General features: G+C 39.4%; 1 protein-coding gene across 1 annotated transcript in view; it reads right to left on the bottom strand.

The window, feature by feature from the left end:
- The window catches only part of DNAAF9 (dynein axonemal assembly factor 9), a 75,764-nt gene that overhangs the window by 11,540 nt on the left and 44,339 nt on the right, over window positions 1–19,885 (bottom strand). Inside the window, exons 21-31 of the mRNA XM_058804358.1 lie at window positions 19,462–19,565; window positions 16,783–16,929; window positions 14,170–14,258; window positions 13,849–13,944; window positions 13,435–13,552; window positions 12,555–12,643; window positions 10,384–10,560; window positions 8,456–8,581; window positions 6,469–6,506; window positions 1,225–1,360; window positions 792–878 (exon numbers count right to left, since the gene is read on the bottom strand). Of these exons, the coding sequence (XP_058660341.1) occupies window positions 792–878; window positions 1,225–1,360; window positions 6,469–6,506; window positions 8,456–8,581; window positions 10,384–10,560; window positions 12,555–12,643; window positions 13,435–13,552; window positions 13,849–13,944; window positions 14,170–14,258; window positions 16,783–16,929; window positions 19,462–19,565 (1,207 nt within the window). The remainder of the gene's footprint in view (window positions 1–791; window positions 879–1,224; window positions 1,361–6,468; window positions 6,507–8,455; window positions 8,582–10,383; window positions 10,561–12,554; window positions 12,644–13,434; window positions 13,553–13,848; window positions 13,945–14,169; window positions 14,259–16,782; window positions 16,930–19,461; window positions 19,566–19,885) is intronic.

Genomic DNA, 19,885 nt, shown 5'->3' with positions numbered 1-19,885 from the left:
CTGCTCTCTCTCTTTGTCTCCATGCAATCCACCAGCAGCTCTGATGATATTAATTCAATATCATCACCCCAAGCCTTGTGCTTCACTCCAGTAGCTTTGCTTGGCTACTTGCATCCAATTCAGAACCAATTTTATTAATAAAGAGATACAGAGGACTGCAAGGTATGATAAATAAATGTTTCCAGCACAGAGCCTGGTCAGCCAGGAGTTATGATTGCTGAGAGCTGCAAATTTCTGCCAAAAAGGTGCAGCAGAAAGAATTGCAACAAGATGTGTGAAGAGCCCTGAGCCAGGAGAAATCTCCCTCGGTGTTCAGTGGAGATTTGGTGCCACGTGGGTTTGTGGCTGAGCTGTGCCAGGGCTGTCACTGAGGTTCCTGGTTTTTGTGAATAATTGCTCTGCTAATGGCCAGACTGACAGAGCAAGTTCATTCCAGTAATGCTGAATAGCTGTCAGGATGAAATTACTCCAGTCATTATTGACCTCACCCATCCCAATCCTTCCCAGTTTATTCCCACAGGGTTCTTGCCTATTCTTCTGGAAAGCAACAGTAATCTTGCCATTGATTTAAATGGTGGCCAAAAAGGAGCTTTTCCCCCCATAAAAAGGCAGCAATCTTGTATCCACTAAGAATAATCATCAGCTCTCTTAAAAATAATTTACAAAGCTGCTGCCTGTTCCAAATGAGTAGTCTTAGGGGAAAAAAAATATATAAATGAAGTTAGTGAAACATTTTAATCTTCAAGTTAATTAGAAAAATAGTTTTAATACTTCTCAGTCTAGATACTTGCCAGCCAGGGTACATTAAATATCGAGCTCTCATCATCTGAGGACTTGAAAAACTGCTTTCTGAGAGAATTAGTTCAATATCCTCATTCCTGTAAAGAGATAAAAATGAAGATTTTTCATTTTCTAAGTTAAATAAAATGGCCACTATCTACTAACATTAAAACATAATGTGCTAGTGACAGTAAAATTAAGAGCACTTTTCCTTTAGTATGACAGTAACAGCAACATAAATCACACTCTGCAAACAAAACACATTTCCTAATCCCTGTATTTATATGCCCATAAACGTAAAGGGAAAATCCCTTTTGCACGAGAAGCAATTAAGAAAAAATCTGCATTTCCTTCCTATAAATCACCAGAGTAAAAACATGAGAACAGAATTTCTGAGTGCTGGTGGCCCATGTGCCAAAAGCAATAAATCCTGCTGGAAGTTACCTTGTTACAATCCCATTTTCTGCCAGGATGAAGGAAACTCCAGGATTTGCTGCTCTGATCAGGCTCTGCAGCTGCACCAGCAGTGGGTGCCTCTGCTCTGTGGCATGACTTGTGAAAACCACATTACTCACCAGTCCTGTGGAAGGAAATCAGGGGATATTTTACACAGTTCAGGCATGTAAACAGTGACTAATAAACCATTCAGTGATATTCCAACCATTCTTCTCTTATTTTCCTTCCCTTTCGCTGCATTCTTTCATTAAAGACAAAAAGAAAATCCACTAAAACAAAAAAAAAAAAAACCAAGCAGAGAATCTTTCATCTAACAGAATCAATTTAGACTCAGTCCATAGAACCAATTAATTAAAACAACAAATCCATACAAGAATCAATTTGAGCAGGACTAGTTTAAAAAGAATAAAAAAGAACATTAAGGTGTGATGAATTCAATGTGCAGGAAGAGACTGAACAGGTAAAAATCAGAATTTTGGACACTCAGTTACCACAAGAGAAGGGTTTAGGATTATTTTTTGTATTTAAAGACTCCAAAAGTTTATTCAGACAGCAAGACTGAACCCATGAGGCATCAAAAAGATAACAGAAAACCATCCAGTTCATTCAGTTCTAGGATCCCTGCTTTCCAATGATACATGATTTGACTTTCAGCCCAGTTCCTCAAAGAAATTGCAGTGTCAACACTTGGTGCCTCCCTAGGATGTCTGCATCGTCCTGAATGGGAGGGATGGAGAGGAAATGGAAAGGAAACAGCCTCAAGTTGTGCCAGGGGAGGGTTAGATGAGATATTAGGAAATATTTCTTCATGGAAAGGGTTGTCCAGCCCTGCCCAGGGCAGTGGTGGAGCCCCCATCCCTGGAAGTGTTCAAAGAACACGTGGATGTGGCTCTTGACAGGGGAAATGGGGAACTGGGCAGTGCTGCTGGGTTGATAATTGGATTGGATGATCTTAGAAGTCTTTTCCAACCTAAACAATTTTGTAATTTTTACAAGAAATGTTATTTCTTCGCTCAAGATGTGCAGCCTTGCTCTGACACTTTCCTGTGACTACAAGTGGAGTGGAAGGAAGGACAGAGAATCTCCAATATCCAGGAACAACCGAGCCAGGATGCATTTTCTCTGCCTCCAACTATTCAAAGCAAAAATGAAACAACTGATCACACCAATTCCTGGTCTTTAACAAGTCTTAAATCACATTAATCCATGCAAAGGATGCTTTACACACAAATTCCTGCACCAAATATTTCTGGGGCTGTTGAATTGCACCACACACTCCCAGGCACTGCTCTTTGCATCACTGAGCCTTCCAAGCCAGAATTTCATTAACAGCACCAATCTCCATCATTGTATTTCTCTTTTAAAGTTTCCACTCCAATTTCAGCAACATCCATGTCTTCAATACTTGCTCTTGGAGGAGGGGGAAAAGGGAAGAAGAACAGCAAAGCACTCTTTGAAATTTAAGCCATGTGCAGGCTTGAAATAGTGTCAGGTTTGGGGATATTAATCATGAAATTAGGATAAAAATATGAATGAGATAATTATACCATTAATAAGATAATAATTCTACCCCTGGAGTATTCCAGGCCAGGCTGGATGGGGCTTGGAGCAGCCTGGGATGGTGGAAGGGGGTTGGAATGAGATGAGCTTTGAGGTCCCTTCCAACCCAAACCATTCTGGGATTCCTGAATCACCCCCACCACCCTGTGGCTGTGCCACAGAGCTGCCACTGAGTCCTTGTGACAATTGGCAGCACCAAGCCTTAGAGAGGATCCATAACTGTCCAGGATAAGCTGGAAAAGCTCTAAGTTAAAAAAAAAAAAAAAAAAAACAAAAAAAAACAGGGAGTGTAATCCAAAGAAAAACAAAACAACTTCCTGAGAATTGGAAGGTGCCTCCACGGCTTCAGTAATGAACAAATTTAACCTTTTCTATTTAAACTGCCACTGCCATCTCTGTTTCTAAGAGATGCATTTTGAAGACCACCCAGTTTTGTTTAAATCTTTATTTATACACTCCTCTAAAGAAAAGAACCCTTGCAGCCTGGGGAATAACATGTTCAATGGAAGCAGGAAAGGAACAGGAGGGATGGATTAAAAATACATAAGCTGTATGAAAATAATGGCTCCTCTTTGCTCCCAAACTTACAATGGGAATATTTAACAATGGTGATGTCTTAATTTGTGTTCTATATGAAATTGTTTCACAAGGGATGCCCTTGGACTAGGAAGGTATCATCTTACAGCTTCTGTGCAAGAAAGAAAGGACAGAAAGACAAAAAAAAAAAGTAAAGAAAAGAGAGACAAAAGGGAGTTACAGGACACAGATGGTGGCAGGAATTTCTGGAGAAATTTAAGGAAGTATGCACAGGATACTCCTGTTGGTCTTTGGCTTTGTCAGTTCTCCCCAGTCCCCAACTGCCTCTGTCGGTCTTGGGACTCTCCAAACAGAAATTTTGGAAAATCCCACATTGATTCCCCAGGAACCTCTGTGATACAGAGAAAGGCACCAAAAGGCAAAACAAACTCACTCCCCACGTGTGAAGATAGAAGGAGAAAGCACAGCTCCAAAGTCTAATTAATTCCATCTAATTAATTTCTACTTGGCTTTTCTCACACCCACAAAGTTTTGGCTTCAGATCTCTACAAAGCCCAGTACAACACTGTTAGAGCTCTAGATACTGAGAATTTTAGACTTAGAGAACTTTAGAGCTCTAGACTGAGAATTTGAGGCTAACAGACCCTAACTCCCAAGAAAACACGACATTTGACCATAAAAGCTTCCAAAATTAATTAATAACACTAAAATTACAAGAGTATCATTTATTTAAAAGCATATAATATCACAAAGTAAAAAACTTAAGAGTTTAGGGTTTTAAAGTATAGTAATAGATATAAAACAAATAAAAGCTTTAGAACAAAAGCTTCTTCTTCACCTTCTTCTTCATAAGTTTGAGTAGGATGTTGTAATTAGACAGAAAAGTCTGCCTGTATTGTGGACTTGAAGTAATTAATTATAACTTAAAAGTAGCATATAATATCACAAAGTAAAAAACTTAAGAGTTTAGGGTTTTAAAATATAGTAATATATATGAAACAAATAAAAGTTTTAGAACAAGAGCTAGTCCTTCATAAGTTTGAGTAGTGTTTTGTAATTAGACAGAAAAGTCTGCATTGTGGACTTAAAGGAATTAATTATTAAGTTAAAAGTAAAAACAATTTAAGTATCATTTCTTAATTAGATAGTTTAACCTTGAAAAACCTTATAACAAAAAGTAGTTAACCATTTTGTACCTTGTTAGTAGGATACTAAATACAAAACTCACCACCTATAAAAGTGTAGTATAAATTTTAAAAATAAACATTTAAATCTAAACAGAAAATATCATCTCAAGTACCTTCAATCCCAACTTCAAAAAAAAAAATCCAAAAACCAACACAACACAGTCCTGACCCATTGGTGACACAGCAAAACAAACAATATTGGGGTGCACAGCATTCCAGAAATATGAACTAATATCTCAGTGTGAATGTCTCATTAAATCTTGCTGTTGTTGCAGCCAAAATGAATTCCCAGGTGTGTGGAGCATAATGAATTCTCTTTTAATTGTGGCTGCCCCTGGATCCCTGGAAGTGTCCAAGGAGAGGTTGGTCAGGGCTTGGAGCCACCTGGGACAGTAGAAGGTGTCCCTGCCATGGCAGGGGGTGGCACTAAATGGTGGCACTAAATGCTCTTTAAGGTCCCTTCAACACAAACCAGTCTGTGATTCTATGAATTATGCAGATGTAAATTCTCTATTACTGCACACATGGCACAATTCTGCATCTGTCTGGAAAGTTTAAGTGTGCCACATCTCACTTCAAAGCATACTTTTCCTCCTGAACCTTTTACATAAAAATTACCCCTATTTTTGTGAAATAATTTCTTTCCACAAAGGGACCTCTAGGGTACCTGATGTCACATTCTGTGTCACAGAACTGCATGACAACACTGCAATGTGGAGAAATTATTCCCTGCCACAAGAACATTCCTCTAAGCTCCAGTATTTGTAATTCTTGCAGCATTTTGACTGCAAGAAAATCAGCTACTTTTGTCCTGGGCATTTTGCAGTTTCTCCTTCAACAATGACCAATTCTCACCCAATCCAGTCTGCACAAATTCACTTCAAGAAAAACAAAACTTTGAGTGTTTTATTTATTCTTTCATAAAATAATTTTCACCTTTAACTTCTCTGTAGTTATTAAGAATTCTTCATATTTTTAACATTCTCCTGCTCTCTTCAATTTTACCAGAGGGTGTACACATGATAATTTTCCAATTCGAAGCACCAACTTTTCCCAAATAAAATATTGATTTATATAACAGCACCCACTTTCTGTCCAGCTTGTTCACAACTTCATTCTTTAAGATTCTCTTCACACATGAAAAAGAGATGGCAGCACTCTGACAGCCAAGCAGAGCAATCAGAGTTGAAGCAGCACCAGAAGAGCACAGAATCCTACTCTGATTATCCAACAACTGCATTTAAATATGAAGACAAAATAAACCCAAAAATAAACCCAAAAATAAACCCAAAATAAACCCAACCTGGCCTTGAACAGTTGGGGCAGGGATTTGAGGGCAGGTGAGGAAGGATCATTTCCCATTTATGCCAAATCCTGCTTTAATTCCCAAGCCTGGCAAGGAGGACAGTGCAGCCAGTGATTGATTTCAGGAATAAAACTGAACACCCTGCAAGGACCCTCCAGGCCACACCAAGAGGAGGATTTGGGGAACAAGGTCACCCCTCATTTTGCCCTTTTTAATACAGCAGAAATGAAAGGAAAGCTCCATTTCTTCACACATCCCCAAAGGAGGGTGGAACTCCAGTTCAATCCATCTCACTCCAAGTTACAACAGCTCAGTGTGAGCAGTTTAATTCATGATTCTAGGAAACCCATCCTGCACATGAGGACTTCAAAAAGGATCATGCTCCAGAATTTTTACCTTTTCTGCCTGTTTGACAGAGATTGTTCTTACCTCCAAGAGTTTATCATGACTCTTTGTCTCATCTATTAATAGCACAAAATAATAAATACAGGTATTTATTTGGCCACATGGCTCAGGTATTTGTAATTCTTGCAGCATGTTGACTGCAAGAAAATCAGCTACTCTTGTCCTGGGCATTTTGCAGTTTTTCCTTCAACAATGACCAATTCTGTAGAACTCAAAGTCAGGAAAAGTGACACATACCTTGTGAACATTGGTCCAAGAACTTGGGAAAAAGAAGCCTAAAAAACCAAAAAGTTCACATATTAAAAATTGATATTATTATTTAAGTAAAACATTTACATTCACTTGGATGCTGACAAAATCTCACAAACCAAACCATTTTCATGCTTCTTTTCCTCAATCCATATAACTGCAACATCCTCACAGGTTATGTCTTTCAGGACTTTTCCCCCAAAAATCAGTTTTGTAGATGGTTTTAATTCTGTAACAGATTTAAGAGCTAATTCCCACCATGTAATTTCTTCTGTACTCTAAGAAATAGAAGCAGAACTCTAAGAATTGAAGCAGAAATGCTTCAATGTTATTTGAATTCTTATTTAAACAATAGGAATTTAAAGTTTGCCCTAAAGAATTGTGCCTTTTAAAGAGTGGGAACTTTCCAGAGAAAGACTGGATGTACAGAATGCCAATTTCTGTTGCTGTGCCAGACAAGTGACAATGTTTTTCAGGAGCTTTGTCATGGACACAAAACCTCAAAAAGGGCAATTTACCTGTTCCCTTCCCCTGTCCCCTGCCCTGGTCTGTTAATTCAGAATGGGGAAAAGCTTCATGCCATGCTCATGGAAGAGCTGGATCTCTACAGTGATGAACTCTGAGGCAAGAAATGGGTTTGATTTTCTTGAGTGCAAGTTTCAAGCCAGACATGAAATCCACTCTGTTCCATTCTCCCAGTGAAATCACCAAATCTTCCCAACTGCAAGGTTTGCCATGGACACTGTGTGGCTATTTGGGAAATTCTTATCAGAACAAACTCCAAAGGAAAATAGAAATAATCTCCAGCACAGGCTGAGCCTCTGCCTTCAATTGCTTCTGCACTTGAGGAGAAAAACAGTGTGAAAGGACTGCAGGCTGCTGCTGCTAAACACTACACAGTACCAGGACTAGTAACACATTAGTAAGTTAAAAATAAAACAGAAATGGAACTTGTCTTTCCTAGAATTATGGAAAGAACAAGTTTAAACAGCACTCCAGCATCAATTCACCGAATTTTTTTATGTAGTCTTTAATATTTGTTTGGTATCTTTGTCACAGAGACAAGAAGAAGCAGCAAGGTAAAGTCTATTTATTGACTACTGCAAAGCACAAGCAGCACCTTGGTTAGTGTTTTAAAACAGCCAGGAAATGTCAGGAATGCACTTTTAGAAACTGCTTGGGCAGTTCTCCTCTAAGCTGTGATGCACAGTTGGATCACAAACAGAAGCAGTGCTACCAACTCCAAAAACTCTAACTGCTGGAACTTACTTTTATCAAATCAGCTGCAAGGCATAATTAAAAAATTGGAGTGTTACAATTTTACAGGTAGGTCTGAGAAATGATTCCCATGTTTGTTGGAAGTCTGGAGCACACACATTTACTATGAAACCAAACTATTTGCAAAGGTCAGTGACTTGGCTCTGTGATCATTTCCTCCCCACCCTGGCTCTGCAGTAACCCAGGATATCAGATTTTAACACTTGCAATGCTTTGGCTTCCGTGCTTTGTCATTCCCTTCCCCATTTCAGGGACTGTGTCCCTTCAATTCCATATTTGAAACCTGTAAATTCTTTTTAAACATCCAAAAGTAGTGGCAGAATCAATACCCCATGAGATGCACATCTCCATTTTTAGTCTGCCTTACTACAAGATTGCAAAAAAGAGAATTATTCAGAGTTACAAAGTCCTTAACCAGAAGATTTATATTTACACAAAATTTATTTATTCTTCTAGGAGCTGAACTTCTATTGGAGCTGAACTTCAATTGATATTCTATATAATTATATACCCAGTGGAAACCAAGTGCCATCCTGATAAACCAAACAGCACTTCCAAGTTCCTCCAAGATGGATTATTAAGCAATTTTATGGGATTTAAGTGGCTTTTAACCATCACAAATCACTAATTATTATTAAAGTGATACCAAAAATTGACATATCTGCTCTTAAACTTGTAAGAATATTTCAAAGCACACCTGTGTTCCATGTAGCAGCTCAGAGGCTCCACACAGGTGTTGATTGTTCCAATGATGAAAGAAGATTTCACCTCTGGGTCAGGGTGAGTCTGCAGAGCTTGCACAACATCAATAACATCAGTGTACCTGCAAGAATCCCAAATGAAAAATGGGTTCAGAGATCCAGAACAGTTCCCTACTCAGGAAGAAATTGATGGCTTGGAGGAAAACTGGATTTCCAAAAGAGCTACAAAAAGAGATTGAAAGTAGCTCAGAGCTTGGCAAATCCAAACAAATTAAGCAAATCCAGACAAATTAAGCAAATCCAGGAAAAAAAAAAAGACTAGAAGTCACATTAAAATTAAATTATTAACAATCCAGAGAAAAACAGTGTAAACCTTGCACTGAAACACTGGCAGCTTGCAGAAAGCACAAAAAGCACAATATAACACAAACATTTTATGCCTAATGCCAAGCAAATTAAGCACAATTTGAGTTAAAAAAATGAACAAAATAACAGCCTCTCTCATTTATCAGCATCCCAATTTAAATATGTTCCTACCACTAATGCATCCATTTTTTATCAGGATTTCATCACTGTTGCATTTTATCTCTGTATGACATCAAGGCTTAGGTGAACCTGAGTTTTAGTTTCAGGTATTTATTTCTCAGCCAGTTACAAACTTTTATCTACAAATTTTTATTCAGTTATCAGCTGAATGGGATATTTAAAGAACTCCAGCTGCTCTAAAGCTGTCTACACCAACATCCAGCTATCCATAAAGAATTAAAAACTTCCAATTTTCTGTTCCTGAAGCCAGAGCTGCTACCAGATTATCAGTTATTTTGCCCATCAATGGATTTAACACCATCCCTACTAATTATACAAAAAAATAAATCAATCTGGCTCCAACATGGTAAAAATGATGGTTTTTAACACGATCAGAATAGACCACAATGAAGAAAATGCTGAGCTCCATTTGTACACCCTCAGTGAGAAGGATGAGCTGGAAATCACTGCAGCCAGGTCAGGGTAGTGCCTCCCTCACCCCGGTTTGTGTCACCTTCTAATGACTCAGAAGATGATCCTGGTTCTCAAATGCTACATTGGAGATGGAAATGTCAAACACAGGTAGGTGGCTCAGTCTTCACCTTTAGCCCACAAGGAAAATGGCATTTATCCAAAACACATCACTAAGCCCTCCTCTGTTATCACCTGCTCTATCAGGCAACAAGATTTCTGACAGTTTGATCTCTGCTGGCAGTTCTGGAGTCAGAATCACAGAACAGTTTGGGTTGGAAAGGACCTTTAAAGGTCACCTTAGTTCAACCTCCAGCAACAACCAGGGAAATCTTCCACTACCCCAGGCTGCTCCAACCTGGCCTTGGACACTTCCAGGGATGCAGGGACAGCCACAGCTGTGCCAGGGTCTCACCACCCTCACAGCCAGGGATTCCTTCCCAACATCCCACCCAAATCTCTCCTTTTTAAATCTGAAGCCATTCCCTGTGTCCTGTCCCTCCATCCCTTGTCCCCAGTCCCTCTCCAGCTCTTCTGGAGCTCCTTTAGGTTCTGCAAGGGGCTCTGAGCTCTCTCTGGGAGCACCCCCAGCTCTCCCAGCCTGGTTCCAGAGCAGAGGGGCTCCAGCCCTGGAGCAGCTCCACGGCCTCCTCTGGACTCTCTCCAGCAGCTCCAGGTCCTTCTGCTGGTGGGACCTAAGAGCAGGGGCAGCTCTGCAGGTGGGGTCTCACCTGAGCAGGGCACAGGGGCAGAATCCCCCCTCCCCTGCTGCCCATAGAGGGGTTCTGGGTTTTGAGTGCACCCAGACCATGGAAGGAAAGCTGAGGACACCATTTTAACAGGAGCAACAAAACCAACAGGGACAGAAAAGCTGAGTTTGGTCCATATAAAAACCAGAATTGCCTTATTCTACACAACAGCTCCTTACCCTTGCAGCACCACCAGGAGCCTGTTGTTCTTCCCAGAGGGCTTCCCAGAGCTCTTCAGGGTGGGCTGATGGACCCCAAGGTTCTGCTGGGCATCCAGGAGCCCGGCCAGGAAGCGCTGGAAGTGGGAGGCACTGAAGCACTGTGGGCTGTCCATGGTCTGCCGATACACAATCCACCTGGGGCACACACAGGGAGCAAGGCAGGTCAGCAGCTGGCACACAAAACTTCTGTTTTCTTCCTATTCTCCTAGACTGAGGGCAATCTGTATTCTATTTGCCACCTGTCAGAGGTGGAGCAGTTATCTCCTGTTCACTGGGCAGTTTTCTTTATCTCTTCCACAGCCAATCCTCCCTCCGGGGAGATATCTGCTGTTAATGGACCATTAATTATTAATTATGTTTGTGGTGGGGTCCCAGGATGAGGGAAGAGATGAGAATTTTGACTCCATGTTTCAGAAGGCTGATTTATTATTTTATGATATATATTTTAAATTAAAACTATACTAAAAAATAGAAGAAAGGATTTCATCAGAAAGCTTAAAAGGAAAAGAATAGAATGATAATAAAATTGTGACTGACCAGAGTCTGAGACAGCTGGACTGTGATTGGCCATTAATTAAAAGCAACCACATGAGACCAGTCAAAGATGCACCTGTTGCATTCCACAGCAGCAGATAACCATTGTTTACACTTCATTTCTGAGGCCTCTCAGCTTCTCAAGAGAAAAGATCTTAACGAAAAGATTTTTCATAAACTATATCTGTGACATACATTCTGTTAATGGGCCATTAATCATTAATTATCTTCTGTCCATGGCCAGTGAGTGTCCCTGCATGGCTGATCCAATTCCACCATCCCATGGGGAGATGCTCCGCCCAGGGGAGGAGCCAAGCATTCCTACCTGGATCCAATCTGAGCTTTGGGACACCCCAGCAGCCTTTGCCCCCTGCATTGCCAGAGGAGCAGCTTTCTGCTGCCCTGCATGGCCAGAGGGAGCCCAGGCCCATCTGCAGCAGCCCTGGAGCTGCAGAGGAAAACTCCCCCCTTGTGCAGGATCCCTGCTGCAGCAGAGCCACAGCTGGCACTGCAGGAGGGCTGAGCCACAATTCCAACTGAACTGCTACCAACAGGGTGTCAGGTTGTATTCTGACTCTCTCAGGGATTTTTCTTTTGTATTACTGTATGTATTTGTGGGGTTTTTTTCCCTTTTCCTAATAAATTATATTTCTGACTTGGAGTCTCTCACTGCTTTCAAACCAGAACATTTATTTTCAAGCAACAGACCAAAATGAAGTTTGACAAGGCCAACGATTTCACATCTCTCATCGTCATCTCGTGCCACGTGGGGAAGGGGAATTTATTTGGCTTTCTATCATTTCCAGCATATGCACATTCTTTACATGGCTGCCAAAGGGGTTTGTGGATGTTTTTTGTTGTTTTTAAATAAAACAATATTCACCAGCTTTTTTCAAAGCTGTACATCATATGAGTAATTCTGATCACTGGCAGTGATGCAGTAAACAAAAATTAGATAAATCCAATTCAAGACTCTGGGCATGAAAATATTACAGTGCAAAAATGGAAAGTAACAATGACATTTGCAGGAAAACATGAGGAGACGTGTTATTACACAACCTTCAAAAGTCACCTTACGTGTTTGCCCTATAACAGAGCCAAAAAACTGCTCTGAATCAACTTGATAAAACTGAGTTAAAAGTAAGAACAGTGCAGAACATAGCTAAGATTAAATGCTAAGGTGTTTGGCTGTAAGAATTAAAAGGGTAGGATTCCTTTTTTTATTTTTCAGAAGCTCTATAAAGACACAGAGTGGCAAATTTCTATAGCAGATTTATCTCATTGCCATAGAACAGACGTCCTGAATGCACCTCAAACCAGGCCAAATTAAAAACAATGCTGTGGCAAGGACTGTTAGTACACTCTTTTCTCAAAAAAAAAAGAAGAAAAAAAGCATTTAAGAATCACTACAAATCAATAAATGGAATAGGCAACAAAGAAATCTCCTGCACTGTTTTCCCGCCTAAATGTATAAATTTAAGGGTGAATCTGTCAGTCTGAAATTAGGTTTAAAAACCTAAATAAAACAGTGATAAGTTTTTTTCCTTCATGCCAAGCTGTTTTTTGGTGATCAGTGTAAGCAGAGCTGCACACACCTCCCATGCTCCTTGGTAAAAGTGACAAGGAAGGAACAGAGATCGCTGGAACGGCACCCGGGCAGCCCAGTGAGAATGGTGATGATCACCTGCAACACAGGGACAGGACAAGGCAAGTCTAAACACAAAATAACCACAGAAACACTGGTGCAGACACAAAAAAGGCTGTTTTCTATGATTCATATTGATTTTTCTTTTTTTTTTTTTAATTCCACAGTTAACCAACCTTAAAATCAGATTTTAAAACATTCCTAAGGGTTTATTAATTGTCAGAATGGTCTCTGAACCAGACCCCAGCAATATTGCAAGGAAAGATTATATTCCTGCTGCTTTGGCTTTGTTTTCAGCAGATTTCAAAAGCTGGGAAGTTCCAAGGAAATATTTTCTCTAAAAATGCTATTTAAAGCCCACCTTAAACTGGGCAATTGTTATTGCCCCTATAGAGAAAGGATTGTTATACAGATAATATCAGCAAATGTTAAATCTCATGTGCTACCTCTATGCTATTTAAAGGACTTTTATGTTCCAGAGAACAATTCAGTTAAATTATTCAGCAATTCATAAAAACAAGCTGCCTGCTTTAGGGCAAAGTCTCTCTGGACATTAGAGAAAACACTTCACTTAAAGATCTACACCTCATTTTCTGCCTCTTATTCATCGGCTTGAAAGGCCATTTGCACTTCCAAAAGATTGGTTAAATGGAAAAGAATTAAGTATATAACCTGGGAAAAAAAAGGACAAAAACCTGGTGGTAGTGGAGGAGGAGGCAGAGCATGGCTGAACAGGATTAGTGTTTTACCACACTACAACAGAACTACTGACAGAATATTCCAAATATTCTATATGAGGGTTAGGAACTATTTTGGAGTTGTTTCCTTACCTTATCACCTTCTGCTTTGCTGTCAGAAATGGTTTCTGACTCTTGGAGAAGGACAGGAAGATGTGCCCTCATCACTGGCTTGGTGCTGACACTGCTGACTGTGAAGTGCTGCACAAACCTTCCAAAATTAAAAGGTTTATTTCTTTACAATTGACAGCAAAAGATTTCATCCATATAAATAGCTGGGAAATTACTAAAAAAAGATTTCATCCACATAAATAGCTGGGAAATTACTAAAACAAGACTATGAAAAGGTCAAGCGAGAGAGGAAATAATTTATCTCAGAATAAAAACATCCTAGTGTAAAGAGAGAATTATTTAAGAAATATTTTTAGATGGCTATCACATCTACCAAAACAGTTTTGTCTCATTTCTGACAGAATGAATCCCTTGGACACCAAAGTAATTTCTCACCTCTCCAATCCTGGAATGGCAGCAGACAGTTTCAGCTCCCTGCATCTTTCCCCTGAAGCAAAAGAGGCATTGAAGAGCTTCTGCACACTGGAATGCCTAAAAGAAGAAAATTAATTAATTAGTTAAAGGAGAAACCTAAAAATTTCTCTTCTTTAAATCACATGGGTACATATTAAATGGTACCAAAAAAAATTGAGTGTTGCACTAAGAATGCACCATTTTTTAAATTATTGTCAGAATTTAATTATTATTATCAAAACCAATAAATAACAGCATTTTTCTGATTGCAGCTTCTGTGTAACTGCACTAGGAGGAACTTACAGCCTCTTTTGTTCCTCAGACAGGAATTCTTCTGGGACAACCCTTAAAGATAATCCTGAGCTTGTCTGGTTATGCCATGAAGAGAAAACCTGGAATAAAGCAGATTTATGCATGAGTGTCATTATTTTCCCAAATTTGCTGTGAATTTGTTTAGGAATTGGTTTTGCTCACCTAAAAATACAGACACATTTTCACAAGTCATTAAATATTGCACAATAAAAGTTTTGCTGCAAGAGAAGCTGTGGACACATCCCTGGAAGTGTCCAAGTGTTGGATGGGGCTTGGAGAAACCTGGGAGAATGGAATGAAATGTGCCTTGAGGTCCCTTCCAATTTTAAAATTCAAATCCACTGATCAGATTTTGCAACCTTTTCTTTGGTTAGACTGGAAGAGCTTTAGGAATTTACTGATATGGCCTGGTTTTCCCTGATAGAAATGTAGATGTTTATGGCCCAAGTGCTCTACAGAAGGAACTGAATTAATTCAAGTCTCTTTGAAGCACTGCTGTAATTTTCATGAGGTGAGATTGCAGCAATCATTACTCAAAATTGAAGAAAAACTCTGTTCCCTCCCAAAAGAAAAGGAAACCCTTCGTTTCTCCAGGGAATGTTCTGGCTCCCATCCAATTGCTCCAGCCAAGACACATTAATCTGAATGGCACTGGGAACCTAGAAATCAGATTCAGATGAATCACAAAGTCCTGTCAGTGTTTGGAATTTCCCTTCTTTTCATAGGTGAAGGCAACAGCCATTGTCATTTTTCACAATAACTGTCTGCAAGACAAACAACTGGGGGGGACACGACTGCTTTCCATTAAAAACTCAGCATCCCAAACACAAGGGTAGGAGATAAAAACCATCAAAATAAAATATACTTTTGATATTAACAAAGGCAATATTGCTCATGCAGAAGGATCCACATAACTAAAGAAAAAACCACTTCAAAACTCACAGAAGGGACTGAAAAATGCCTGGGAGAGATGGAAAAAAGGAATGGTGAAGGGAAAATTGTGCTCTGTAAGAGTCAAAGGGTTGGGGATAAAGTGAAAACATAGGTCAGGCTAGCAATTGTTAGAAATATAGAAATATATCAGGCCCAGAAGAAATATATCAGAGCCTTTTGTATAACTTAAAGAAAGTTTAAAAAAGAGCTGTTTTGGCATCAAAGAAAAAAATGTGAGAAATCAACACAGCCCAAAGTCTAAACAAATTTTCCTCCTGCTCCCTTTAGAGTGAGGATAGCAAAGGCATCACCTCATCCTGCACAGCAGATTTCATCTCAGTTTGTAACAAACCCAGATTTGGGTAACAGGGCAGTTGCAATTCCCTAATTCCAGGAGGTTTGGAATAATCAAAGTACAGCTCCAGTGAGTGAGATATCAAGCCAGATAATTGAGAAGAGTAGAAGCAGCATCTAAATTTTAGTGAATCTTTGTAACCTGTGAGGCACAGAGACTTTCAGAAAGAATTTTGGAGGAAATCAATAAACACCTGAAGGTAAATACTGACAAAATACTTTAATATATTTCCATGGTTTACACAATCAGGTAGAGTCAATTTGATGGAGAGTTTTGTTCATGAGAGAACACCCTGAAGACAAAAGATTTGTTTTATCTGCTTGAGCAAAGCAACTGGTGTGGCGCCAAATGAAAAACTTTCAGCAAAAAAATTAACTCAAAGGAGGACAGGAATAAATAGCCCTGAGAAAAAGCAATAGAGGAAACAAACACTCTCATCTCAAATACTACAAACAGTTTGGATATCTACAGTCAAAAAGCAGATCAAAAGAAAAGCATTACAACTATCAGAAGAAAAAAAGAACATTTTATAGGCATAGATTGAAAAGAATCTGGTTTTGTTTTTTTAGGCCAAATAAAGCAGAAAGAATAGTCTGAGATTTGTGAGTATCTCAAGGATGTGTTCTGGTAGAGAAAAGAAAAATAAAACAGATATAGAAGTAGAATTAATAAAATAGGCTGAAAATTCAAATACAAACAAACAACAGATTGCCAACCATTCAGAGTGGAACAGTGGGAGGAATTTAAACACTTAAGATAAAAGGAGGAGACATTTTATGGGACCATTAATATGACCAGTGGGGACTATTCACTGAGCTAGGTGGTCTTTTCCAAGCCAGTGTGATGAGCACATCCTAAAAATCCTTGTGAAGCCCTAAAATCTCCAGGCTCATTTCCTCAAAAGCACTATTGTTATAAAGTTGGGTTTATTAAAAGCCTCTGCAGCACAATGCAAGAAGCCAATCTACTTAGGGAATAATACAATGCCATATGGGAGACTGAAAAACTTTAACTCCACTTCCCCAAGGATCAAGATCCAAATGTGTCTGACCACAAAAACACACAATGGAACCTCTGCCACTCCATACAATCCCTGCAGCAAATTAGACACCAGAAATGCAGCTCAAAAAAGGAGATTTTAGAGCCCTGGCTGCCTCCAGAAGGCAAAGTGAAAGCACATGGGAGCATTAAACACAACGAGCAGCACCAGCACTGGAAATTCTTACAGAAATTTGAGTTTTTCTCACACATCTTAAACAGACACAGAGCAATTATGTGGTTTCTCCCCCACCCCAACAAAACTTTTTTCCCTTTACCTGGGAATAAAAAGCTTTATAAATCTTTCTTTTGGGGAAAAGTGCAATCATCAGAAAGTTGTTCTGGGTGTGGAATTCAATGGGGAGATGAGGAAGTAGGGAACTTTTGAAGTCTATAAAGAGAGCAGCAACAATGCTGTTGGAATCCTGGAAAAGAAAGAAACAGGACAAATTAAAATTAATCTTTTCTACTTGCATGAGATGGAGCAGGAGGGGTGGAGCACAAATATCTGCAGGTACTGGAGATATCACAAGCTCAAAACAAAGGATCTGAGTTTGAGTGAAGCACTAAACTTTTGTCCTGAAAACAAAGATTAAATTTTAATATCTTCTCTTGTCCACACCAAAATCTAGACCCTTCCTCTGCTTCAAACAACAACTCTTTGTCTAAACTCACATCTCCAACACAGACAGCAGATGAAAAAATTAATTCAATGCCACCTAAAAAGGTGACAAGGGAGGCTGAAGCCATCAGGTTGTGTTTCCCTCAGAAGAACTGAAGTCAGGTTCAATTTTTTTCTGAGAAAATACTGACTTTTTTGGGGTTATTTTTTTTAGTTTGTTTTGGGTTTTTTTCCCCAGAGTGGTGGGAATGCTCAAGGCCAGGCTGGATGGGGCTTGGAGCAACCTGGAAAAGTGGAAGGAGTTCCAAGGCAGGGGGTGGAACAAGATGTTTTTTAAGGTCCCTTCCAACCCAAACCATTCCATGACTGTGGAATCCAGGACAGGATTTTATATACAAATCTGCAGGATGCTGAAGTGTTTTATATTCAAGCCCTTTTCACTTATAACCCTTTTCACATCAAAGTTTTAGAAAATCAGAACAATTCAGAAGCATGAAGCATTTCTGGGAAATGGGAATTCAATTATGTAGGGCTCAAATCAGAATTTTAGTGGCATCCCCTTCACTTTCAATAGAAATGGGCAAAGAACTCACTGTACTCATTGTTGAGAAGAAAAAGCTCAAGTTGGGGAGATGTTACATAAGAATTGGTATCAACTCAGAGACATTTGCAAACAGAATCTCTCTGCTTTGCTGACTGAAGGATTAATCATAAAAATAATCCTCTCAAAGTCACCGAGGTCACTGAAGAACATACAAAAATATTCTCCTCAAAGAGAACAATTTCTTTTAAGAAAAAATGACTTTTGGAACAGAATCCACAGATCCTGGATTCTTCAGGATGGTTTAGAGATTTCCTGAGAAGTGGAAGAAGGCCAGCTCATCCACGCTGCTGTCAGCACGAGAGGTGTCCAACAAAATCTGCTCCTGGAAAACATTTTGGGCTCCACAAATTGAAAAAAGCTGAAAAGCAGCTGCAGCAATAATCTCCACAGACACGAGGTTGAAAGGAGCCAGCTCCAAGTTTTACACGATGTTCATGTCATTGTGAAATCTAAATATTGCTTGGTAATATTTTTTCCCTTGATGAATGGCCAGAATCTCCCCTGCCCTGAAAGAGTGCCAGGGATTTCAGGAGTTCAGGGGCAGCTCAGTGCCCAGTTCCTCAGAGCACAGGAGCAGAATTCCAGGTATTTTCAAGTTAAAAAGAAGAATATCTCACAGGCATCATGCTAAAGCTGCTAAAAAAGCTGCATTTTGCATCACTTCAAAGTTTGTTATCTTTTATTTTCATCAGAACATTAAATTCTCCTTTTTCTTCTCCATCCATATTGCTGCAGGAACTTTTGGAAAGAGCAACCAATGATTTCCCTGCTCCTCCTGTCACTTCTTAACAGTTTCCAAACCCTCCACCCTCACATTCTGCCAAGTCAGTAGAACAATAATACACTCCCTGTCAAGGCTTAGCTTCACACAAAAATCTGGCATCATTTCAAGAATGATGGCCAGGTCCCAGAAATAGCAACTTTTATGAAAGTGAGTGTCTTGAGTCAAACAATTCCAGGAAGGTCAGTGTTAAAATAGCTTCTGAAACGAGGGGCAATCAATCTGATGTCCAAGAAAAGGCAGCTAAGGTAAGACTCTCTGAGCTGCTGTGTTTTCAACTCAATTGAATCCCATTTTTATTGTATTTTACAGGTTTCCTGTATTGTGGGATGAAATCACCCAGCACAATGCTGAGGGAGGTCACTGAATAAATGGGGAATACTGTACCTGAACAAAAGGGAAACTAAAGGAAACTTGATTTTTTTTCCCCAGTGTTTAGGAAACAGTAACCAACACAAATAATCTCTTTTCCACCCTGAAGAAGTGATGGTTAACACAGTGTTTCTGCCTTGAGGTGGACAGAGCTGAGTTGCCATCATTAACCCCTCAATTCCCACTGAGCCTGAACATTGCTCTGCTGGCCAAGTGACAGGTTCAAATATATTTCTAATAAAAGGCAGAATTTCACCCTCCATGACTCACCACACCTTGAACTCTTCTCTATCCATCCCTTCACCCTGTGAGATGTTTGATGAATGTCATGTTCTGTAATTTTTCTTTTAACAAAAAGCAGTTTTCACACTGTTCACAGCACAATGCTAACTCCAATACAAAATTCTCTCCTCCTTATTCACTAATTTCATTTAATCAGCACCAAAACTGCAGTGATTTGCATCAGTTATTACAGTTGTACAGATAATTAAAACTTAAATCTAAACTTTGCACCCAACAGAATCATTGTTAAAAATTGATGGAAACTTCATGACAGAAAGAAAAGACAAAATACTCACCCCATCATAGAGAGAAATGGAACTCATGTGGCTCTTGGGAACGGAAATGCTGCCATGGTGGGGATCACAGAACAGAATTCCATCAGAAAAGAAATACAGTTTGCCTAGAATTTGAAGGAAAAATAATTGTATGAGGCATAAATCAACTTTTCAGCTTCTCATGATGAATGTCTTGTCTTCCTGAGATAGAAATCTATGTTCCTGCAGCATTTTGTTGTATTTAACAAGCAGAAAATTAGATTTGGGATAATGTTTACAGATATTTATTTTATTTTTATTAAATAAAATTATTTTTTTTAATTTGGGATAATATTTACAACCATTCAGTCTTTACTGGATCTCATCACCAAGGACAGGAATCATGACTACAATCCAAGTTCATCTGACACCACAGAACCACTTATCATAAATATTCTGAGGCACT

This window comes from Ammospiza caudacuta, chromosome 4, assembly GCF_027887145.1.
Source record: "Ammospiza caudacuta isolate bAmmCau1 chromosome 4, bAmmCau1.pri, whole genome shotgun sequence".
NCBI classification, from domain to species: Eukaryota; Metazoa; Chordata; class Aves; order Passeriformes; family Passerellidae; genus Ammospiza; species Ammospiza caudacuta.
The sequence above is the reverse complement of the archived record's forward strand: the minus strand, read 5'-3'. Positions and strand labels throughout refer to the sequence as shown.